This window comes from Perca flavescens, chromosome 8, assembly GCF_004354835.1.
Source record: "Perca flavescens isolate YP-PL-M2 chromosome 8, PFLA_1.0, whole genome shotgun sequence".
In the NCBI taxonomy this organism is placed as follows: Eukaryota; Metazoa; Chordata; class Actinopteri; order Perciformes; family Percidae; genus Perca; species Perca flavescens.
The window spans coordinates 4786013-4811912 of record NC_041338.1 but is presented as its reverse complement, the minus strand read 5'-3'; the positions used below and the strand labels follow the sequence as shown (position 1 = coordinate 4811912).

Genomic DNA, 25900 nt, shown 5'->3' with positions numbered 1-25900 from the left:
ATTTGAAATATCTCTTGGCGTGACCACAGGGGAGTGTTTAGAACTGTTTGTCTGCCTCATATTCTGAACTCGTATTGTCCCACTTTTGTCATCACTGCTTTGTGTAGCTTTCAAGTGGTAAAGTGCTACAACTGAACTTTTGCTCTGAGTGTCACTGCCGACTAGCCACACCAACTAGTCTATCGATCGAGAAACAATTAAGTCTATCGATCGCGAAACAATTAAGTCTATCGATCGCGAAACAATTAAGTCTATCGATCGTGAAACAATTAGACACACAGCTTAAAAGGAACACAGGCGTGGGAAATAGTGAGCTGATGTGGTGTCACACCCTTTAAAGCAGAAGTTTATTGAACAGAGGTTGTGCAACAGACATTTGAGGTACATGATATGAGTTATAGTGGAGGGGGGGCAACTCAAAGGGGAAATCTGCACCATTGAAACTTCCAGATATAATATTTATGGTTGAACAAAACAGGTGTAGCTCAAAACCATTATTACGTGGCAGTTACAATGGTGTGCACGCACAATATTTCAGACCAAAACATATCTTTCTTACATACAGAGTCCATATTTACTGACATTCAATGGGATTGTGGTTGTATAAAGCAAGAACAGTACTTTGGCCATCATGGGAATGCTGTTTCCCCCTCTCTCGCACACAACAAGTCCGACGTAGCACCAACATGAACAGAAATTAACATGCTTGAACTATCTACGGTATAAACACCCTCAAAGAAATGTTGCAATGCTGTTGTGCCACCCCCCCTCCAATATAGGTTAAGTCCAAGTGGAAACCTTGCATATTTCCTGTTTCCCATCTCACCGAGCAAGCGGTTTCCCCACTGAAACAGTGGGAATCATCCACAAAAAAAAATGCTAATTTGTCGTTGCTTCCCCTCCCCCCCACTCCCTCCCACCCCCACATGTATTCTTTCTCCTCAGTTCCAGGTTACCTAACTGCAGAGGTATAGGTTATGGATTTGTTTGTGTTTGATTTTGTCCAGTAATCCTGAGGTATAGGAAATACCACTGACGCAGAATGTGACTGAAGGAGAGCAAACAAGATTAAAAAAAAAGGGGGAAAGGAGACATGCTATCTAAGCAAACTGTCAAACTGTACAAAGAACATTTCCAGTCGAATACTCATTTCATGTTCTTCTATCACCATCTACTTCGTTTTTTTTCTTTTTTTGAATGTATCTCTTAAGCAGTAAAATAATTATATTATAATACAAATGTTTATAAAATAGCAGCACACTCAAGTGACACATCACAACTAGGTAATGTTATTTTTTTTGTATAAATGAAACAAATTCATAGCTTTTAGCAGCGCAAAAAGACAACAATAACTCAATAAAAATATTGACACTTTTTTCTTGATGTCTTCACACCTCCTCCTCTGTCCTCTCTTCACTTTGGAATACAGTATCTCTAAATCTTAGAAAAATCCTTTTTGCGGGTCTGGTCACCCCATAAAATATATCAAACACAAATTGAAAAGGTGGTCTCAATATATATAACACATGCAACAGTAAATTGCAGGAAAGAAAAATCACAACCATTAAGTTTGGGAGAGAGCTTACATCAGGCAAAATGAAGAGGTCTTATCAAATATTCAAATGGGGATGTTTTGGCAAATATGTATACATTGTAATACATTGCCCAGTTTTACTGAAAACATCACTTAAACATTAGATCCCCATCTTTCTTCAGTCTGACAAACATACACTCAGCAAAGTCACATACCGTCATAAAAAAAAAAGAAAAAACTCAAGCATTAAGTCAAAGACACCTTGTTATGGCGAAGCCATGTGTCACATAAAAAAAAAAAAAAAAAAAGATCATCTGTCTCTTGTTTTGTGCTGATGTCTGTATGGCTGATGAGCCCCCTTGCCAATGATTTGAAGCAGCAAAGCTCACAGGGGACAGATGTGTTCACTGACAGACAATCGGCCTGAACAACGCAAGCCAGCACCATAGAAAACTGACCAACCACTGCAACACACACACACACACACACACACATCAGTTAAGGTGGTTTCGAACAAAGGCTATGCTCTATCTTGGAAATGCAAACCTCATTGCCCCTCTATGTGCAAATATTGGATGTTACGTCCACCCTAGCGTAGCTCGTCGCTGCCCTGTGTGGCTGTGCTCAGTGGCTGTGATGCAGATAAATATGAAGAAAAATTCAAGTAAAAAACAAATATTTCATTTCTCGACAAAGTAAAAAATAAAATCAAACAGATCAGTGAACTCTGCGTGTAGGCCTTTTCCAATTCATATTGGCGTTTACCATGTGTCCAAATTCTCGGAAACGGTCAGACTTCCCCATTAACTTGCGCTTTGCTTCAATAGGAATGTTTTTTTCGCTGTTTTTTTTTTGTGTGAACGGAATGTCCCCTCATTGTCAAGTCTTGGAAAGCATTTTTAAATTTGACTCTTGCTTGACAAAGGGTATGTCTGACGATTGGGAAACCAGCCCTACAAAGTAGACCAAAGAAAAGGCTAACAAGAAAACAAAAAACAAAAAAACATCCATTCACCTCCAATCACCCGCCCAACGCATTTCATTTTTACTTATCTCCTGGGGAGCATGTTCTCAAAGTGCTTTGCATTGAAATCATATAGGGGAGCAGAAGTCAAACCCTATGTGGGACTCCAGATGCATTGACAGTATATTATCATCCTGTACTCCTCTAACCACCCCCCCCCCCAACCCACCCCCACCCCAAGAAAGTCTATCCTCCGACACCCACCCCAAGAAAGTCAATCCTTTGGACTTTCATGTCCATGCAAATGGGAACCCAGAACGCTGTTTTTCACTTAGCTGTGTCATTGTAGACATCCATCATAAGATATGAATGCTGATTCCATCCAAAAATGTAGATATCAAAAGGTTTATCGTGAGGCATTTGGGCATCTTTTGTTCCATTTTCATCTTCCAGCCCCTGGCTGTAAATCCTCCACACAGCAGCATGCTCCTGCGTCACTAAACTCCTCTCCGTCCTACCATTCTGTGCTCTGCTCTCATGCGCCTTCCACAGTTCCACAGTGACTTCTTAGTCGCAAACTGTCCGTCTCTTTCTTATTCTTTCCACGCCTGTTCCCTCCCTGCTAATTAATACAGAGGAGTCTAACGTCCCCCAGACTTTTAAAAAGCATTGCCTTACTTCCTCCAAGACATCGCCCTCTCCTGTTTTCACGTGTGCCACACACACACACACACACACACACACACGTGGGAGGTCATTACTACTCCGTCCAGACTCAAAGCAGCCTTTCATCACAACTGAGGAAACACCATATCGTAACAACATGAAAAAGAACTAAGTATCTGTCATATTTCATTGACAGAATGGCAGTAATAAGCAAGCACCTCAAACGACGACTGAGTCTGAGGTGCAACACCTCAGGAAAAATAAAAATGCTCTTAGAAAGATAAGGGTCTCCAAAGTCCCTTCGCCCATATCCTCCTTCGCTAAATCTGTTTCTGTCTCACTCATAGTGCATGCACATGAGTTTATTGTTGGCCAACAATGAACCATGATACACCTGTTATACGGACGGACAAAGTATGTGTAGCCTCCGCTTCGCCATAGTCTTTAAAAACAGAACCGTTAAATCTACGACTTGACTTTGCTCAAGTGCCTCACACCATAGAATGCACACTGCTAATATAGATACAGGATCACATTGTAGCACGCGTACACACACACACGCACACACACACACACACAGACACACACACAGGCATACTCACAAACACACACGCTTGCACAGTGCACCCACAAACTGACACACACAAGCAGCCTGACAAAAGGAGCTTATTGATCTCTACTACTCAGTTCCAAAATATGTCCAATAATAATATTAATAATAATAATAATAATAAGAATAATAATTACTAAGACTACTAATAATTATTATCATCCCGTCTTCCATGGAATTGGGACCCACCAACTTTTAGCATAATGTTCTCACGGCTTCTTCTGTCTGTCTCATGTGGACCTTGTGATGGTCGAGGACCTCGTGCCCTCTTCTACACCAGCCACCAATGGAATAGTGATAATACTCATATAAAACCAAACAGAGAAATAAAAGCCCCACTGGGATCCCATGTAATTTTCGAATGGTTTTCAGAACTTCTACCGTAACGGCCTCATTATCAAGCTATGGTTAAAATATAACTTAAAGACCATACTATATAATCAAAAGCAGAATGCAAATATGATTGGCTTCCCTTCTGTATATCCAAGGCACCACGGAGCTTCACGCTATATCAAATTTGTTGCTTTTGGATTACAACATCATAGAAAATCTATTTCGTGGGCAGGTGTTGTTGTTTTTTTTTTTTTACTTGAAGAACAGAAAATCTACACACACAAAAAAAAAAAAAAACTAGCAAGCATTGTTCTTTTTCTTTTAAAGGGCTTGTGTTTTTAACCTTTTTTGTTCTTTTGTTCATTTTTTTCTGCTTTTAAGAAATTGATGTTTTTTGTTCATGATGCTTTTTTTTTTGTTTTTGTAAATCCCGTGCAATGGGTGCCCTCTGGTGGTTCACAAGTTGACATCGCGGACGTCTGTCGGTGTGGAGGATTGGTCGAGCTCGTCCAGGCCTTTCCCGCTGGGGCCTCTCTGCGTCTGCTGCTGCTGCTGCTGCTGCTGCTGCCGCCCCTCGCGCAGGCTGCTCACCAACACGCGCTCAATCTGCTCCTGGCACTCTTTGAGAACATCCTGCAACAAGAGAAGGGAGGACAAGCTGTAAAAATATATACATTTCAATCTGCTAACATTTCCAAATCAAGTCAATAGAACTTTCTTGGTCATGTGTCCTTTTCAACATAGTAGATGCAGCTAGGTTGGTTGAGCTTGCCTTTCAACAAGGGGAATCAAAACATGTAGTACCACGCAACGGTGAAAGAAGTATTCAGATCCTTTACTTAAGTAAAAGTACTAATACCACACTGTTAAAAATACTCTGTTACAAGTAAAAGTTACTTCAAGTATCATCAGGAAAATGTACTTACTTTTAAGTATTAAAAGTAAAACGTACTCAATGCAGAAAAATCCTCACACAATCCAAACTGTTCTGTCCATCAACTAAGTGTTCAATCGTCTAATCATTTCAGCTGTACTTGTAGGCCTATATGTTGTTATTAATTTATGAACTACATCTGTTATGTGTGCAATTTTTTTTGTAATTTGTAAAGTAACTAGTAACTTAAGCTGTCAGATTGTAGTTGAGTAAAAAGTACAATATTTCCTTTTGAAATGTAGTGGAGTAGAAGTTTGTGACATGAAAAGACTCAAGTAAAGTACAAGTACCTCAAATTTGTACTTGAGCACAGTACTTGAGTAAATGTACTTAGTTACATTCCACCACTGGTACCATGGTTGCTCAGTGGGGAAATTGGTTTCTGCAACTATATCATCACCAGTAACATGAAAAATCTGAAAACTTTAGTCAATGCATGAGAAACAGGGCCCCCAGGTGACGGAGCAGAGGGGCCCCTGGTGATGGAGCAGAGGGGCCTCTGGTGTGGCAGAAGAGGGGGCCCCTGGGCAGGGATAGGCCAGGGGTTTTAAATGACCACCGCCATTCTAGTTGCTCTAGCTACTGCCAAGGCTGAGCACAGACACGCACCATACCCCAGCATTACATCAGCCCACCAGGGTTGCGCACTGAACACCACCCTTATAGGGCTCATGTGCACATTCACACATATGCATTAACAGGCGCACCCCACTGCCTCCCCCCCATCCAACCACCCACCTGTCCCACCACCTCCGCCATTCCCAAACACACACAAAACCCAAACAGAAGTAGCCTTGACAACGGCGGCTGAAAACACAGGTAGTACTAAAGCTATGTTAATTACATCCACCTCCTGTGGGAACACAAAGGTGGTGCTTTTTTAACGAGAGCCAGTCTGTGTGCCTGCCTGCCTGCAGGGGATCCATCTGAGACCTGGCCGGCTCGCCTTTCACCATCAAAGGCCGCCGCGGCAATCTGAGAATCCACCTGGGAGAGGAGCCTCTCAACAGCGCTGAGCCCTCATATCCTTCCCTGATGGAGGGTTGACAGAGGGGACAGCGTAGAGCATGAAGAGAGAGCAACTCACCGGGGAGGGGGAGACGTGAGGGAAGGTAAAGGGGAGAGCGGTGCTCAAATGGGTTGTTAGCAGGAGCGTCGCAGAAAGGTCAAAATGTTTTTTGGAGTGAGGAACTGCGGTGGCCAAAGATATTCAGGGGTAAGAGCAGAACTGCTGCAACAGTTAAAAGCTAATATGAAAGTCCCTGTCTGAAAGAGCTGATGGAGCATAAACACTGCTCTCTGGTGGTGAATACTGCTGTATAACACAAATGAAGCCCAGTTCCTTGCTTTCAGCTCTACACACACACATGCATAACCCCCTGCCTTAAAGCACCAAGTGTCCGTGGGAAACATGACTGAGAGCGCCCCAAGGCTGGAGGGATGGGTGAAAGTGTACCGCTTGTGGAGCGGGGGAAACATTCTTTAGAAATTAACAGCTAATTTAAACCTGATGGGCCACAGTTTGAGCCTGTGTTACAGCTTCTGGTGCCGCTGGGCCTTGATGAAATGAGAACTGAGGCCTCACTCACATCAGAACTGCTCTTCTGCAAAAGGTCACAGTGTGTCACAGACATTTACCGTGTTGCCAAAGGGAAAGTATATGCGTTTTTGACTTCTAACACAACTTTCAAGACTTTGTGAAAACTCTGTACATGTGGACAATGTTATGGAAGATTTCTTTACGAGATGAGTCTCTTTAAATGACTGCTGACGAAATGACTCAGCCGAGAGGGGTTTTGCTGATATCTGAAGTTTGCGTGAAGTAATTCCCGTATTGAGTTCTCCAGCATCGACCGATGATTACCTCCCATGAGTTTTTCGTGTCACAATCCATTAAGCATGATTTGATGTTGAGGAGGTTGGACTGATCTGGGCTGGGTGCCTCAGGGGGAATGTTTCCCCCCCAGCAATGACATGGAGAAAACCCGGCCAGCGTCTGTCCCTTAATCTCCTCCAGAGGCTGGCCACTAACACACAGAAAATCTTCCCACCAACGTGTGCCCCATTGGTCATAAAATCTCAATTCCTGTGAGAAAATTAAGTAAAGCGTAGAACATGTAAAGGAACTGCCTGTGTCTTACCGCAAGAATGCACGCCTTCACTTCTTAGAAGACATTCTCCCCCTGTTTTTGCTGCTCTTTAGAGTGTCAGTTTGGATCCAATGCCAAGCCCCGTGGGCTTTATTCTAGAAACTTTAATGGCTTCAATGTGTGACTACTGGAAACACCAACACTGTTTTCAGAGAAGCTCTAGGTACTTGTGTACTAGAGTGCGGATCGGGCCGCATTTTTCTGTCCGAGCCCGGCCCGTGTCCGACAGAGCAGTAACCGAGCCCGGCCCGAGCAAGACAGGCATTAAGATATTTATGTCCGAGCCCGACACAGTTAAAATCTCATTTTTTTCTCATACTAATGACACATGAACGTTTGTTTGTGTGGAAAGCCCGCTGTTATTAAGCAACTGGAGGAAGGCATTCGGAAATGTCAACAGATGAGCGCACACGGGGCAACAAGTGCACGTTAATAAGCAGTTTAATTTAAAATGTTCAACGCCTTATTGCGCTGATGTGACCGAGCCCGACCCGAACCCGAACATCATTTCTAAATATCTGTTTGAACCCGGCCTGGCCCGCCGGGTCCCGACAGGCTTGGTTCGGGTATCCATCCTCTATTCATCCTCCGCCAATAGAACTGAGTAAGTTGGCCATGGGAGGTAGTGCTATACTGAAGCATCTTATTTTTCAGCCTCGACCCGGAAAACACATTACCACCTCAGATCCTCCCTTGTCGTTACGGTCCTCCATCTGCCCCACCTCAAACATACATTATACTGCACCAATCTGTCTGTCTTTCTGACAAATCAAGGCATGCACATTATTCCTGGGCGGCCTTTGTGACACTGGCGGTAGGGGAAGGAGGGGGAGGGGGGGAAGTCGTGCAGACAGACAAAACCAAAAGGAAGAAATGTGTAAAGCCATGGAATCTGTTTTAACTGCTGACTGTACCACAGAAGACAGTTGCTAGCTACTCTGGGAGGACTTGGTGGTCAGACAGCTGAAACAAACACACAGGCTGACACACACTACGGATCTCAGGGAATCCTAAAACAAAATATCCGGAGGCTGACGCTGGAAATAAGAAGGCACCGCATGACTTGAATTTCCACAAGTTACAATAGAAAATGTGACCTTTCTCTTTCTTTAGCCTGCATGCCAAAACACTGCAAGCGATGATGCCACAGGCTGTGTTAATAGAGATAATCTTTCTTAATAAATGCATCTTTGTTGCAAGCACTCTGGCTCCAACACACTGAATCCCCCCCCTCCCAGAAAATAACATTTCTATTTCTCATCCATCCATCTCAGTGATATTCATGCCACAATGGAAACCCGAGTGATTAAAAAATAGGAATGAAAACAGGATGAGAGGGAGAAATGGGAGAAATGTGTTTCCAGTGTCTTAGTTTTTAACCCTGACCGAAAAAAAAGGTGAATGAGAGACTCAAAACAACAAAATCTAGGAAGTGGTGGTCTTAAACCTTTGCACTTCTCTAACCTCTATTTCCTGTTTTACCATTCAAGAATAAAGGGAAGCTCTAAACACTTGGCCTTCATGCAATTAGTCAAAATTTCGCATTCTAGCGTATATTTCTTACTGTCACTACACGTTACCTGCGCAGCATCTCACTTAAGACACTCTCACAAATTTCATAATTTCTCACTGCACATTAGGACTTGGCTCTCAGGCACACAGCCCCGTCTGCTGTCCCTAACAGGGAGCCCCTCTTGACCACACGAGGTGTATGTGTGGCTACACACATTCTTCCAGTGGCCCAAGATGGTGACTTGGCCCTATCACATTTCCACTGGAAAACCACAGCTTCTGGATACCCCAGATGCCAGTACGGTGCCAGGGGGGTGGCGTTGGCCATGATGCTGTTGGCAGCAGCAGCAGCTGCAGAGGTTGGCGAAACTTGCTTTGCCTTCATATTTTGCCTGGCTCTTTGGCCGGCTGGCTACGAGACGCTGTTCTAAACATCTCGCCGAGCCTCTACACTGCCTGCCAAAACCAAATACAGTATGTTATGTGTACACATTTAGACTCTTACTTAAGGTTCATTCCACCACCCTGATGACTGCAGTCAAAACTGAGGTTGAGGAGGTGACCCTGAATTGATGTAGAAGTGGTTCAGCTTTAGGCAAAAGAAGGTAGGGCACGTGTTAAAATGACACGGCCAATGATCACCATTTCCTCTTTTTTGTGTGGGAAAGTTGCTCAATCAAACAGTTGAAAAGAACAGCCTAAATAGCACTGAAGCCACTTATTAACGCTGACAACTACTCCTGGGCATCTGTCATTAGGCTGTGTTTGTTATGTTGTATACCAAGTGGTGCGCACGTCTGATGTAGGTTCTTAAGTAACTTTATAAACCAAAATAAACTCTATGTGTTTAGTTTTGGCTGGCCTCTCGTATATGTTGAATTAGGAAGGGTGCCCTCTGCTTTGCTTCCCGTGTTTACTGCGAGCCATGGCTTGTCTGAATCCAGGAATGTGAGGAGTTGATCATAGAGACACAGAGCGACTTAATTCCCTCAAGTCTAAGACCTTGCAGCCTAAACACACTGAGGCCCTGTGCTGCTGAGGTCAGCTTTTTGTTTTTCCTCAGCCGATGAGCGAGACTTCACACAGCTCGCGCCAGAGGGAGCCATGCTTTCCAGCAGTGCTGCATTATGGACCATAGGAGGAGACGAGAGAGGGCCGATTGTCGCGAGGGAGGCATGACACCTCCCCCCCCCCCAACCTACCAGTGTCCTGTTCACACTTCAGCAGCTTTCTTCCTCCTCCTACTCTGCCTACTTTTGGGACAGAACTTAACATACCAGAGCTGAGGCTTCAGGATCCGTGTCACGCCCTTTGATCTGGTCCCTGTGCACTGACTGAGCATACATGAACTCAAAAATGTTCATGTTTAAATTATTACTAAGTAAAAGCCCTTTTCATCATGTTTGGTATTAGGAGTACTCCTGCCAAGGCAGTGGGCTCAGACATGGAGCTGGTCCCTGGCCACTGCCCCGCTGCTCCTGAATAGTTAGGATGGGTCAAGACTCATTTCCCCAAAGAGACTAATAAAGAATAACTAAACTTATCACTTCACAGTCTCACTCTCCTTACCCTCTGTAGCTTTGCCCACCTTTACAGTATGCTATAGCAAGCTGAAGCCCTCTCAACATCTGCGTGATGAAAGCCAGGCTTCTCAGAGTCAGTAGAGGCCCTGCCTGTGTTTGGACTCAACTCACCCACCACCGCAACATTCACTGTACCCAGACAGCCGCACAACGGCCTGGCCAGCATTCCTGTCAGCGACAGAGCATACTGTATATGCTCTCAACCTGGCTCGATTTAGAGGATTGGTTATACGAAGGGGCCTGAGCAGCCTGACCGGCAGGGGCGTAGCACTAAGTTCTGGGCCCTGTAGAAAGGCATTTTCTATGGGCCCCTCCCCACATCCACAGCTATTCATTCTAGCAACTAACAACTCACATGAGGGCCCTGGGTACTCAATCCCCCCCCCTGGGATGGGAGAGGAAAGGAAACCTGCCACATGCTACCTATTCAAGTGTAAGCCAGAGGAGAGTGCATATACATTTTTTTTAATGAAGACATTTTTGGTCTTAGTTTATATATATATACATACATACACACACACACACACACACACACACACACACACACACACACACACACACACACACACACACACACACACACACACACACACACACACACACACACACACACACACACACACTCGTCTCGTCCAATCAAACTGCAATGAGTGTTCTGGTTGTGACAGAGGAGTATAAAACAAACTCACCACTTCTGTGTTTGTGATTTTGGCCAGCAGGTCTGTAAGACTGTCGCCCCACTGTGACTGGTCAGCTGAATCCAGCTGTAGGCCACAGATCGCTGCCCCCACACTTCCTGTGGCAATCATGGAGGGAGGGTACATGGCAAATCTGAAATCTGTTAAGAGGAAGAAATACTAATTGAGTTAAATGTGTCTCCAGTGCTATTGGTTTGTAAATGATATGAAAAAAAAGTAGTCATTTTCACGTCAAGCAAGGAGCTAACATCTTTAGTTCAGTGGATAAATGACTTAAACAGTTGATTTACACTGGATTCTTTAGTCACCTGGTGCAGTTTCTAAATTGCACTTTTCAATTCATATGCTCCACAAAAAAGGGGTACAGATACGTCCCTCCAAGAGACAATATGACTTGGTAATCTAGCAGTCAGCTAATAAATAATCCTTCTATTGCACCGGGTCTGAACGCGGCGCTCACTAATGACCAGGGGCCTGGATAATGAGGGTTCACTTGGCTTGTAAAGGAGCTGAAAAGCAACCGCCCTCACCCGCTCCCCACCCCGTTCCCCTCTTTCCCCCAGCCCGGCCCCTTTTCTTCCATCTCCTGAGTAAATCGTGTGCTCGCTGAAAAAAGCCCCATAGCGCTTGGAAAGGGAGGAATAAAGAGGCTCAGTGCCTCTGCCAATGCTCACTGCTGTAGGTCCTTTTTCCACGTGTGGTCACAGGCGTGCGTCTCAAAGACCAATAACCTTGTTAGCTCCCCTCACTGTCATTCATAATGCAAATGAGACAGCTTGTGAACGGGCCAGAAGCCTGAAAAGGCAAGGCAACTGGCATACAGGGAGAGAGAGAGAGAGAGAGAGAGAGAGAGAGAGAGAGAGAGAGAGAGAGAGAGAGTGAGAGCAAGGGCAAGGGCAACAGACAGGGAGAGTTTTTCTCCACACGCACACACACACACACACACACACACACACGCTCCTTTCTCTATTCTCTCTTTATGTCTTGCTCAACTTCTACCTTTCTTTTTGGACAACACATGGCCTGCTCAGATGTGGCCAGTGAATGGCACACATGCCCCAGTCTTTGTTGCTACAACAGGCAGCGGTTTGCATTGGCTGCCCTCCTATCTTTTAGCATATTAATAGAGTGGCGGGCCAGCGAGAGGGAAGGCAGAAGAGTGTGACTCCATTGTCCGGAGTCATCACCTCATTTCACCCAATTGAGAGACACAGCATCCATCCCCTCTCTGATGATACCAATTCAGAGAGACAGCCTGGACAAAGAGTGTGGCTGGACAGGGGGTCGACGGGGAGGGGGGGGAAGATGAAGAGGGAGGAATGGACGGAATGGCGACCAGACAACAAGGGGAAAAGGAAGGGAAGGTGGTGGGCTTGGTTGGAGAGGAGAGGGGGTAGACAACTCCAATGCACATCACTCTCAAGTCTGTGTCCAGACTCTTGTGAGGTTTCTGGAAGAAGAAAAGAGTCGCCCTTTAGCGACCCTCACCTCCTGCCTCCCATCCACCCCCCACAAGCATTCCTCTGTTCCTGGGCCACCTATGGGCTAAAGGAGTGGGCAGTGGGGGCATAGAAACAGCCTGCACATTAACATATTGCCATATTCAATTGCAAAGCAAACTGCGCGCGATGGCTGTGAAGGAGATTTTTCTTCCTTCTATTTTTTTTTCTTCTTCTTCTAAATCTGGAATCAAAGAGGTAGGCCCTTTGATAGCTCTAAAGGCAGCCCCTCACTGCCTTTTTAACATGCACAGCCAGGCGCTTTCTCATCTTGTGGGCTCAGTGTTGACAAATAAATGAACTTATTATACACCCCTGTGTTAGCCGCTGGGCCTTGGCCAAGGGGCGATTTATTAAAGGCCACCTCGAGCCAAGAGGAAAGAGCACACAAAGCCCCCCAGCATTACATCACTGCTGTAAGTGCACAACTTTCTATAGAGGGGTAAAAGGACAAAGGCATACACGGATTTACTGTACGTGTGTAGTGAGCGCAGACTGACGGCTAATGAGGCAGACAACGAAGAGACACAGGCAAGAAGCAATGCAGTGAAGCCTGCCAGCTTTAAGATGCAGCCCCCCCCAACACACACACACACACACACACACACAGCACAAACGTAGGTTTGTGGGAGAGCTGAGTGGCGGACAGTGGGCAGCAAGCTGATTTTTCGCACTCAAGACAAGACAGGTCTGTAGCAGAACAAGGACGCGCTCGTGCAGCCGATGCAGGCTGACACTCCGGCCTGGTGGCTGCTGCATGTGGGGGGGGGGGAAGAATGGCCGTACTTTAGGAGGCCCTCATTGATATTCATGTTGAGGATAAACAGTGTATGTAGCTGAGTGGGGACGCCTGCGATGGAAAGCTCCCTGTGAGCAGCGGCTGGCTGGCCCGGTCCTGCACGCCTCTCACCCCCTTCAATGGCCCTTTCTCCTCCCCGTGCCCCCTCATCTCCATTCCTCTGTGTTAATCAACACCCCCTGAAACTTCATCCTCAAGGCCTCTGGTCACACAGTCTGCTGCCCTACATGGCCCACTCCTCTTGGGTGGCTGCGATGCACAGTATGCACATTAAACTTGTTAAATTAATTAAAGTTGGAAAGTTGAACAACAGCCAAAAGAAAAAAAAAAAAAGCCCAAACTCTCCTTCTCGCCCTCTTCTCTCTCTCTAGCACTATAAATCAGGGTCTTGTATTCCATACATGTAGCGCTTATCAACCTTGTTTATTAAAGGAGTAGCATTAAGAGGACCCAGGGCCTGTTGACTGATTAAGGGCAAAAACAAACAGCATTTTGGGATTGGCATGCTAATGCAACACAGCCTGGCAGTCAAAACAAGGTCTGTAGAGAGCTCTCTAGCTCTTTGAGACACACAAACAACAACAACAACAATAACTTTCCAACTGGGCTTGGAGGACTTCTTCCACATGCAACAAGGGGAGAAACCACTGATTAAGAAACAATAACTTGATACTGCGATCTGTCATATTCCATTACCTCTTGTTCCAGACTGTCACTCTGGAGACAAACAGAAAACAAAATTTAGGAGATTCTGAGTCACGCAGCCTGCTGCTCAAACTGGGAGTTCCACTCATTTGCCAGAAAACAGAATTCCTTCTTAATGTAGCATCCTGTGACAAGTCTCTCCAGCCTTGCACCATCATCTCAGCTGTAACAGCTGCAGCCTTGAGGCGTTGGTTACGTCAGTGACCGGGATCAGATCAAAAGGGGAAATATTCAAAAACTCTCTCTCTCTGTCTGTCTCTCTATCTCTATAACAATATGATTTGGACCAAATAAGCAGCTTAGCTGAAGTAATTGAACCCTCTGATCGGAAAATAAAGTTGGAGGATGAGGAAGAGGAAGACACTCTGGTGTCATGACTAAAATGTTTGGGTCAAACTAGCCGCTGCTAACATTTACTTTACATCGAATCACAAATATTAGTCTTTGCGGTTAACGTAACCGCCAAGGGAAACATGTACGCCTTTGATTTCTAAACCTTTTTGCTGGGATAATTGGGTTTCTGGTGTGACTCAGCTGGCCACAGTATTTACAGTGCGGTGCTGACTACACCGGAGAGGTGAAGGGAGGGGGGGGGGGCGACTCAGGACTTGCCACTCGATGATTCACTCCATGTGTCACATTTTTGGGCGCATACTGTCAGGAAGCTTCCTCCTGCTCCATGTGTTGACGATGCAGCCGGGCCGGACGTGATTCCTCACGTCAGTGGAGCGTGTGGAGCGATGATAATTTGTCGGCGGAGGAGGTAGCTAATTTGTTAGGGTCATGAGTCATCAAACAGGAAGCGGGTTTTATGTAAACAAACACCAGTAAAGACTATTTCATTGACCACATCTGAGGTGAATCATTCATCTCCAGAATGGAGCGGAGCCTGGAGGGGATTCTCCGTGCAGCAGCCACTTTGAAGAGGAAGCAGCGAGCAGCATTCCTGCCTCTGGACCAGCGAGACTTAACAGCTGAGATGAAAAGAGGACTCATGACTCATCTTAGAATGCAAGACTGGTCACAAATTGGTATGTTTGCCTATAGTGTGTCACTTCTGTATACACAAAAAGCAATATGTAAATCTGTCATCATTTTGCGGATCCTCTGTGCATATCTTCATATATTATTTTAAAATGAAAAGGAAATACAGCGGCGCAAGCGTATGCAAGCATGTCATCCAACTTTTCTTTTAGGGTTAGCAGCTGTATAACAAAACTAAACAGTGAAATATACTGTATACTTTGCAGTGTGCAGGCTATAGGAATCCAGGCACAACTGTGTGAGTAAAAAAAAGTGTGTAAAATGCAGGGTTTATATACTCAAATTTAAAGCTCATCTTAAAAAGTGACGTTAAACAAGAGGGAAAGTTCGAGAAAGCTCGCCCTCTCTCAGCTTTGTTAGCTAGTGAATCATTAGTTTGTCTCAGAGAAACTAACCGGTTAAACATCAATTTACTCCACATAGTCCACACACACACACACACACACACACACACACACACACACACACACACACACACACACACACACAAAAAAAAAAATAATCAAATACTATTCTGAGATAAAAGAGCGACTTTTCTCTTACTTAAAGCACTTGTTATTTACATCCCAACTTGTAGCAAAAATCTTCATTGTGTCCACCAGGACATTTGACTTTCTCTTGGACAGCATGGTTGGCCCTGATCCAGAATTTTCTTTTGATCAACTTCTATGACTATTGTCACCATTCCATGCATACCATTACAGAGAGGGCTATTGGAGTCGGGATAAAAAAAAAAAAAGACCATAATCCCTGCCAATATGGCAAGAAGACGGAGCTCAATAACCGCAGCCGACAGGTTGGGGTGCATCTGTCTGCCCCGTGCACCCCGTCCATTCTCCCACTTTACCTCAATTGAATAAGAATAGAAGAGGAAGCTCGGAGTGCCTGGTGTCTGTGTGTAGGAATGGAGGTTCATAATCTCCCTTAATGAGCTTGTTTCTGGGCTATTATACGGCGGCCTGCCTGAGGGAAACGCTGGCGTTTCCTATCAAGTGGCCCCGCAGCGCTGACCCTCGCACGGCTCTGCATATGAAATGTAAGGGCCGAGCCTTTTGTCTCCTTTCTCCCAGCCTCTAGCTGAGCTCCCGAAGCCATTTGCATAGTCCTGAATGGACCAGCCAATGTTATTAATTAATACAGAGCCAGCCTGCGCCACCTGACAAAATCCCACAGAGTGGCCCGAACGGAACTGTTTCATCAAAAGAGAGGAGACATTAGGATTGAGAGGCCTTATTCTCCACTTCTCCTCTTCTCTCTCTTGTTCGCCTGAAAACAGAGAGCCGTGGTTTTATGCATGTTTTCTTTTTCAGTATAGGGGCAGCAGCGGTGGGAGTAGCGGTGGGTTGAATGAGACTGTATGGAATAGCAAGGCCACAGGTGACCCGTTGTCAACTGTCTTGCAAATGTAAATCCTCCTGAGAGATCTCTCCTCCTTCTGCTGCGCCTTCAACTTCTCAGCTCCACTCGGAGGATGTCTCAAGGAGGATTCTCACCAGATAACCCGAAAATTTACGGCTGGGAACGCTCCGCAAATGGGGTTTCGAATTCCCAGAGATCTTCAGATGCACCGTTGATGCAATTGTTGACTCACTCGCGCTCCTCTCCCTCTCTGTCTTGCCCTCACTCTCTGTTTGCCTGGATACAAGTCTGAGGAGAGCATACACAGATAAATGGCCTGTTGCTAATCCAGAGCTATCTCCAGAAAGTCTCTCTCCTAAAACACGATGCCAGGAGGACGACTCCAGGAGGCTCGTAAATGTATTTCCATTGCCTCATTGAAGCAATTAAGGACAAAGTGCATGCTGAGTCTTTCACAATGTTCGCTTTGGGAAGAGGTCTGATCACGGACGCGCTGTCATTCCACACATTAATCCACTGGCACAAAATAAGGGGTGAGAGATGCGGGGTGAGACAGGGTGAGGAAGAGAGCAGTAGGAGAGAGTGAAGGAAAGGGGAGATGCAGAGAAAGAGAAGACTTTCTTCTTTGAACCTTTGCAAACATGAACTTTTGTTGCAAACGTTTGTCACCCTATCACATCCATTGCACAAGCGGTGCAGGGGATTCCACCACGTTAGGATGTAAATACCTGTCACCTCCCTTTTATCTATTCCTCTTATGATACACACACTCCTCTAAATTATGTAAGCACAAGGAGCTGTTTCCCAAGAGGGGGTGTAGTTAGCATTCCTGTTTGTGGCCTGCAGAAAAGGGAGTTGGTGGTGGTGGTGGTGAGGGGGGGGGTCACCCAGAAAGTGAGAAACAAAGGAGTGCCAAACAGCCTTATTGTGGGTGAATTGTGCATTATTTCTCATTACTAAATCCTTAAGTAAAGTAAAAGTCTTTGTTTCCTATCTTCACCCATGCCTTTGAATGTGGAGGTGATGCAAACAGAAGAAACCTGCCCTATAGACAATCTCAACATGGGAGAGCTATCATGTCCTCCAGCTGTAGGGCGGGGAGGCGTGAGAAGTTGGGGGAGAGAAAGAGGGAAGGAAGGCGGCAGGGGAAAGAGATATGAAAACATGACATGCCTTAGAATTGGCAGTGCACAAACAATACACTCCTCTGGCTTTCCCCAACCTCCCCTGTTCCCTCCTGCATCTTCTCCCGTCTCCTGAGATCATGTTAAAGGCTCCCTGTCCCTCCCACGCCTCACTAGACGTTTGATCTTGAGAGAACAATTCACCTCAAGAGCAGAAAGACAATGGCCTGCCCGCCTCCACCCCTGTCCATTCCTCTTCTCGACCCTGTGCGACATGGGAATGTCCCTCAACCAGGCTCAATCTGCTTTGAAGTGTTACTGGATGCGCTGGAAGCCACTGATACGCCTCTAAAACATGACCACACACCAGCCCGGGAGAAGACAAATGATGGACGTCAGACTTAAGAGTCTAACACCGAAATGTCGTCCATGACACATGCTTTTCTTAGGCAGAATATTTTCCCATTGGAGGTAATGTATCTCACTTAAGTTACGGCGGGCCCGGGATTGGCCCACAGCACAACTCTGAACAGAGAGAGAGAGAGAGAGAGGGCTTTGAAAGAAGAATGTGCAGATAAAGATATTTTGCAACACGAGAAAGTATGTTGATGCAAGCCATTATCGCTTGGTTTGACTTGGCTGCTTATCCATGATCAGTGTCACTTGCAACACACACACAAGAAGAGAAAAAGAAGATATGCTATCGAGGTGACGTTTGCACTCTGCGTGGTCATCTTTTGGATCGGTTCTTGCAATTAAACATCACAATTCATTTGGACAAACATCTGTTTGTAATACAATACACAATATACAATACGAAGTTAAGCGTCCCGTTGTGTCCTACCTGTGGCACAGAGGGCGATGAAGGTCTGGACGTGTTTGCGTATAAGTGCCAGCTTATCCTCGGGCAGCGGCAGCCTCCTCACAATGTGCTCGATGAAGTCGTTCGGCGTTACTGCTGCCAAGTTCCACTTCAACTTTCCCAACACCACCAGTTCCCATTCCTGAAGAGAGTGAGAGAGAGAGAGAGAGAGAGCGAGGGAGAAAGAGAGAGAGGGGAGAGAGCAAAGAGTGATAACTGAAATTTGAGAAAGACTGAGAAAGATTAAGTGACGAAAAAGTACAACCACATATTTACGTACTGTAGCAGATTACACTGCACGTTACTGCAGTTAGACTGCAGCCTAAAGTGAGTGACTGGGCCTCTGTAGGCCCCTGGCCCCTTACATTAGCATTAGTATGTGTTAGGAGGTTAAACATTATTGTTATTATGTTAGTCTCTGATTGGCCAGGCCTGGGACAGAGAAACACCAGCAGCGCCACCAACCCAGGTGACCTCAACACTGTCTACCCCCCCGTCCGTCCGTCCGTCCGTCTGTCTGGCATCTGGGGACTTTCCTAAAGAGGCCCACCGGAGGTTCTACTGTGTGTGTGTGTGTGTGTGTGTGTGTGTGTGTGTGTGTTCGTGTGTGTGTGTGGGCTGTGAGTTGTTGAGCTGGCCCAGCAATAAATCTGTGTTATGGTATAAACTTAAACAGCGTTTCCTTATTTGAACTGATCTCATTCCATGCGTCATCACCCTTCATTTTATGTCGCAACAGGTAATGTGATTATTTTTTCTTTTAATGCATTCTGTGTTGTGCTGCCCTTTGGTATTTATCAATAGACTCACCCTTTAGCCCATATTACTCATCAAATAAACCATGTCCACGCCACATGTAGTTCAAAAGACTTCACAGGAAACATCACCCTTACAGCAGTGGCCTTGACTCTTAACGTTATCAGCACCTTTCTGTATCACACTCAGCAGAATGAACTTCTTTATACTTCACAAATCATTTGGAATGTGGATTTCTTGGCAAAATGTGATGACACATGCTAGTCTAGTGTGTCTGTGTAATGTGTGTGTGTGTGTGTGTGTGTGGGGGGAGGACACTAGGTGTGGTGTTCTCTTCTCTTAGGGTGTATTGTTACTTTCACTTCCTAGGGGAGGAGGTGACTAACGGAAGAGTTGGTGACTAATTTGGGAAAAAATGTTGTGGTTTGGTTCTGGACTGCAACCTTGTGACAGGGACCACGGATGCTCTTCGTTTTCCCCTTCAGTGAGAGAGAGAGAGAGAGAGAGACCACATGGACTCAGTCATGAGACCGTTCAACATGGCTGCCACTGACCCTGCTACCAGCTGCAATTTTCTAATCAAAGTGACCTTTTTTCAGCCTTGTAATGTTTTCTGATCTCCTTGATGCCAGGGACATGGATAGAGGGGAGGAAAGGCTCCCCCCCCCCTAAACAGGGATTTTGTGTATACCCACAGTTACTCATGTGGGAGAAAATGAGAAAATAAAAGCACCTCTGATTTAAAGGTTAAAGGTGTCTTCCTCTGCCTGCTCAAAGATTCAATTATTTGATCATATGCAAATCATAAGCCCCAGCGGTGGCCTGTCAGTTGTGTCTGCTCTAATGTTTGCAACATGGCTGCCTCCTGTTCTCGAAAGCCCTTTCCCATCAGTGCCAATGAGCAAGATTCAAGCCATACAGCGAAGGCTTTGACAAACCTTGCAACACAGGATCTATGCTGGCAGAGTGGCAGGCACCCACTTCCTTCTGCTACTGCCTTCCTCTGGTCACACCTTCTTTGTAACATTGTGGTTCTCTTTACAAGAAATTGTTACCAAAGACAAGGACAAAAAAGAGATCACATGCTCCGAGCAGCTGATCTGTTTCCTGTATCTGCATGTCAGCCAAAATACTGCCTTATACAGAAACAGTGAGAAGAGGCCCCGGCAAACCAGTTCAAGGACTGAGGGCTTTGTCTTCACACTGAACATAGAGGTAGGACGTTACGTTGCGCCTTATAAAGCGCAGCACCGACGCACTCCTTTCTATGCGTCCAGCCCCGGCTAACGGCCCCAGCGCTTTTTCCTTTCAGTGCATGTTCCGTTTACTTGTCAAACCTATAACACGCCGACTAAGGGGGTTAAATCAGACACAATATTTCCAAACAGAAATAACATTCCAGAAAATGATCAGAAACCAATTAACCCATCAACAGCTCGTCAGGGACTTGAATATACTGCAGCGATGCAGCGAGCAGAGCCGCCAGTCAGGCCTCCAACCATCATCTGAACCGTAATATGTGGCCTCTTTCACAACATGGGTGGGATTGGCTGTTGTTTACTGAGGAATGTTTATGTAGCACCACAGAGCAGTGGGGTGGGGGGACACTTATCTGATGTGAAACTGAGTTAATTAATTGATTTTGCGCTGGTGAAGGCAGCTGGTATCATCAGGCCAAAGAGGCCTTTATCAAATATAGCATGCAGAGGAATGGCATTTTTTTTCTTCTCCCCCTATACTCCAAATGACACATAATCTACGCTGCATCATCCGTTAGATGCATCATTGTGACTGGCAGGCTTTCATTTCAGCGTTGAACAACGTGCGAGAAGCAAAAAATAGCGCAGCATGACATAATATCACAAATGTGTGCATCCACGGTTATTTTTGGACGAAAGCTGAACTGTAGAAGGCAAACGTTGAATTTCCCAGTGTGTGTGTGTGTCTCTCTCTCTCCCTCTCTCCCTCTCTCCTCTCTCTAGCTGACAGGAACAGAGTCAGAACTTTGGCTGGAGTTCAAGCTGACCTCGTTGCTCTGTGCAAATATCTGCCACTAGATGGCGATGGAGACCATTGCACAGACTTGACAGATACTGTAAAGCCCACAGGGTTTTTTTTTTGGTTTTTTTTGTACAGTAAAGCGAGCCATTGTAGAACAATTCACTGTGAGGCTTTTCGCTTTTTTTTCATGCACACTTTGATGACGGCGGTCCAAAGCGGAGGCTGGACAACAGACCTCAGTGAAATGATAAACAACCTTGGTGTTTAGTATGTGATGCTTCTTATGAAATGAACACATTTTAAGGGAATTAAAATATTAAAACAATAAATAAACTCCCCCCACCCAAAACAAACATAATGTAGAAAAACATCTAGGCTATGTGTGGCTCTAACCAGCTGATGATGACTGACAGCATGAATCCATAATATGTGTCACTGGGAATGTTGTGAAAAGTGTTGAACACACAACTGTTGCTTACCAGCAGCTCCTGCGGTCTGATGGAGTTATCTGTGTAGATGCATAGCTTCTCTGCAGTTAGTGGACGAGTCTCTTTCAATTTGGATGCAAGAAACATGCACACTGCTCCCAGCAGCTGCAGGTTACACTTTTTGGTGGGTACCACGGCTAGAAATCTGTCTAAGTAGTTCATGGCCAGGGGGAAAACTTCTTCCTCGCACTTCTGCTCCTCGCAAACCTGAATGGAACAGAGAGCAGACAATGCAGCAATGTTCAGCATTTTGGAATCAGCAAACCCACCCTGCAGAGACGACCCTGACCATGTCATTTCCAGCACTCGCAGCCTATGCATGTAAAACTTTTATGAGAGGAAAAAAAAAACGAAAAACAAAAGTCTAATCACATTAAGAGCACATATTCAATTCAATGACACACATAGTTGGGGCCCGGCCAAGAATTTGCGCCCAGCCCTAATCGGTTGCGACATCATAAATTAATTCGAAATAGATTTATTCTACAAAGAATGAAAATAAGGCTCGGATACATACTGTCAATTTAGTCGCATTCCTGCAGTTCATTCAATAAGAAATGAATTCATGTCACAATCAGCCGAGCCAAAAAAACACCCCGACAGCACAGCACACGGAAACACACTTTTTTTCTTCATTCGTCATATTTTCATAAAATATTTAAAAATAGAAATAAATTGTCTAGAGCGGTTTTCTTCACACCATAATGTTCAGGGGGGTCTTCTGTATCATACCCGACAATTCGTATCCAAATCCGCGCGCGATAAATAGCAATGAAACGTCAAAATAACAGGCGAGTAGCGAGAGCTTGGGCTGATGTGCGTCACCGGCGACCCGATATATTTATTTCAAAAATTAATTAAAAATCGCCAGCGTGTCGCACGCTGACGATATTGACATGAAAATAAAGCCCAAAGGCTCGAGATTGTTTACAGGTGGATGTTGACCAGAAATAGTTGACGTGGTGTCAAAAAGCGAACATAATTCCAGAGCGAGGCATTGAGACTGGGGGAAGACCAAAAGGAAAGATAAGGCCCTCGCCCCTTCCGACATTTAAAACAGATACCTTAAATATTTGCAACGCTTTTGGACATGGTTCCTATATTCAGCGGACACAAAAGACCCTCCTCTGTCATTGCCGATGGGCTTTAACCGCTGTTATTGCGTTTATGGCACTGTAAAGTCCTCTTAAAAGCACAAGCGCTCCTGTAAAAAAAAGCAACATGGCGTTAGAAGAGCGCAGGGCAGCATTGCACTGAGGAGTGCATACGTGTGCATGGAAATATCCAGGCTATCAAAAATAATAACATTAAATAATCAACGGGCAGCTTGCACAGGCAACGTGTGAGACATATAGGCCTATGAGAGACATTCTCCGGTGTCACGGATGGCACAGCTCGACGTTTAAACGCGGTCTTCGCGACCGTCTGTGTATAAAAAATATGCGAAGAAATGACAGAAAGCGACACATTAGGTTCATACTGGGGGATAAGCTGTCGGGTATGAGAGCTACAAGTCTTATCCGCAGACTACTGTCCAAATGAAATTGCAAACAGCGCTCAATAAAGCAACAAGGAAACAAATCGGGAGGCTTTTTAAAGTCGAGCACGGAAATAATACTCAGCACTCGGTGTTTCGGTATACCTCCAACATCCAAGTAGCGACCATCCTCCTCATAAACGGCTGGATGTCTTTCTGGACGCCTTTGAAATAGGAATATTGGGGGAGAAACCTCTCCTCTATGGTCAACAAGCTCTGCAGGACTCTGTCATCGCACAGGAGGTTCGGATCGGGACGAGCTCTTATGATGGTGTCCATTTCGAGGCAGAGCAGTTCCATGGTGCTGGTGCTTTCACTTCTTAGTTAAAAAAAAAATTAAAAAAATAAAAAGTAGTATTTCTCTCTCGGAGACGTATAAGCGGCGTTGCAGAGCGAAAATGCAAAAAGGATGGCAGGGAAAGTAATTCAGAGGCATACGAAGTGAGACTGCAGGGGCTCCGTAAGAGTAGTCCTGCCTCTCCTTGTTGAGAACTTTTTCCTCTCTCTCTCCCCACACACAACGCGCCTCGATCTACTTTCATCCGCCTGGCTATCAGGCGCATTTGAAGACTGCCCTGCATGCGCCACTGACGCAATTCCCTTCATTACCGCTGTATAGACCAGAAGCAACATGCTGCACCCCTGTCTCTCTTTCTGCTACTCTGGCACGCACGGCAACTTGTTTCATTTAAACAATTATAAGGCTGACACTTTCCCAAGAGTAGATGAACAACAACGCATTGCAATGCGCAGAATAAACCCATCTTAACTCAACTTTAACCGGATTTCTTCACATCGTTTTAGACTGAAATTAACCAATTCTGTATTATCTTTGGATAGCCTATATTAAAGCATGTGACTGATGAATGCTTATTTAGAACATGGTGCTTTTAGGTAGGCTAAAAGACATGCTTTTTCTGTGTTTTGATAGATGCATTTCTTTTATGTTGGTGGTTGATTGCCTTGTGGTGATATTACAGAGTGGACATGATGGCAGTGTCACATAACATAATGCAAATAAATGACGTTGTTGCATTATTATTATTATTATTATTATTATTATTAATATTATTATTAGCCTATTAGGCACATTTTTAGCACAATAAAGCCTTCAAGAAACCAACTATACTTGCTTGCAGCAAGTGACCCCTTGTGAATGTATTTTGAATATTAGTTTAGATTAGAAAGAAGAAGAAAAAACTACCTAAAGCGACTTTTTGGCGTTGCTTTCTTCTTAACTTGTCTGTGTGCTTTTTCAAATGGACTCAGTGAACCTGGGCGCAGAGCATGACGCATGCACACACTGTATGTAGGTGGCCATAAACAACGCACGTTAACTTACAGCAGACAGAAATTCTTAATGCAAGCACGCACGCGCGCGCGCGCGAACACACACACACACACACACACACACACACACACACACACACACACACACACACACTCACACTATTTAATTCATTACAGCCACAAACTGCTTGTGGTTTGTGAGATAGCTTTCTAGGAAATGTGAAGCAGCGTTGCATTTTGTGTGTGTATGTGCATAATCTTCTGTTAAAGATAACACAAAGATGAGAGTCACTGGCTTTGCTCAACCCAAATAGTATTAACCAACTCAACAATTCCTGCTGTACATCACTCTCTACTTTTTCCTACGTGCAGGCTTTTGTGATAATTTACATGGACAAACAGGCAGGTGGAAACGACGGCCGAGAGTGTAAGTCATTGAGCAGATAATTAAAAAAAAAAGACTGCCAAATGATTTAGCCTCGCATACAGTCCCGAGGAGAATCTGCATGAGTAAATATGTTAATCCCCCTCCTATTCTTAGTCAACTTCAAAGGCTGAGCCTTGAATGAGACGAGACTCCAGTGCATCAGGGCAAGACTGGGGACTGTAAAGTCCTCAGAACTTTAGAGTTGTTCATTTCCATTCGAAGCAATGCTTGTGAGAAAAGTGGGGGAAATGTCTCTTTAAAGTTTTTTTTTTTTCCAGCCTAAGTTGTTTCCTCCTCCCTGTGTGTCTATTTGCATAGCCAATAGTTCCTCGGCGCTCGACCGAGGCTGTGCGATTGTTACTGGGCAGACTTCTTCTATCTCTCTCTCTCTCTCTCTCTCTCTCTCTCTCTCTCTCTCTCTCTCTCTCTCTCTCCCCACTTGCTGTGGTCATCTATCAGTCTCAGCCCTTAAAGGATGTCGCTGCTGAGTGGCATCATGTAGGATTGAAGTTTAATGAACTCATATTCGGTCGGAAAGAGTCTGCGACTTCAACCTTTACGTTCCTTTAGTCTATATGCTAATGTTCAAACACTGAATAAGAAGAGAGAAGATTGCGACTGGAGTGACACATCTCTTCCAGTGCACCCTGGGTAGTTGATGGCATTTCTAGAAACAAGATAAATAAAATAATAAATCAAACTTCAAATTTATCAGAAAAAAAAGAAATAAATTCGAAATGATTTCATCCTTAATGGCAGAAACTTCCCGTTGGAAAATTAATAATTTCCACACTCTAAAACGGATTAAACTCATTATTTAAATTGAAAGGTTTTTTTTTCAGTTCATTATAGGGCACCCAAAACGAGTGATCTTCTCTTGACGATGTTACACTTCAGATGATCGTGTTTCTACTTTGATGCACAGTGGGCTGGGATGAGAAAATCATTTGGAATTAATCGAAACCGAGAGATGTGCTGCTTCGGATCAAATCGACTACTTCATAGAGTTTTGAAGAAGCCAGACG

The 25900-nt window shown here is 44.9% G+C and overlaps 1 protein-coding gene across 1 annotated transcript; it reads right to left on the bottom strand.

The window, feature by feature from the left end:
• Positions 1–4464: 4464 nt before the first annotated feature.
• Positions 4465–23738, bottom strand: ccnd2a (cyclin D2, a). Its single transcript, XM_028585417.1, has 5 exons — positions 23264–23738; positions 21613–21828; positions 18359–18518; positions 10976–11124; positions 4465–4740 (listed from the first exon to the last, which is right to left on the bottom strand). Exons 1-5 carry the CDS (start codon positions 23456–23458, stop codon positions 4564–4566), a joined length of 897 nt encoding a protein of 298 aa, XP_028441218.1. The 5' UTR covers positions 23459–23738; the 3' UTR covers positions 4465–4563.
• Between the last annotated feature and the right edge of the window lie 2162 nt (positions 23739–25900).

What these genes read in the sequence shown, in the direction of transcription:
- ccnd2a (XM_028585417.1), bottom strand. Translation starts at nt 23,458, where the DNA reads ATGGAACTGCTCTGCCTCGAAATGGACACCATCATAAGAGCTCGTCCC. An exon ending in CATCGCCCTCTGTGCCACAG is followed by an intron (nt 11,125 to 18,358) that starts GTAGGACACAAC and finishes TCCTCTTAACAG; the next exon opens with ATTTCAGATTTGCCATGTAC. An exon ending in AAATCACAAACACAGAAGTG is followed by an intron (nt 4,741 to 10,975) that starts GTGAGTTTGTTT and finishes CTCTTGTTGCAG; the next exon opens with GATGTTCTCAAAGAGTGCCA.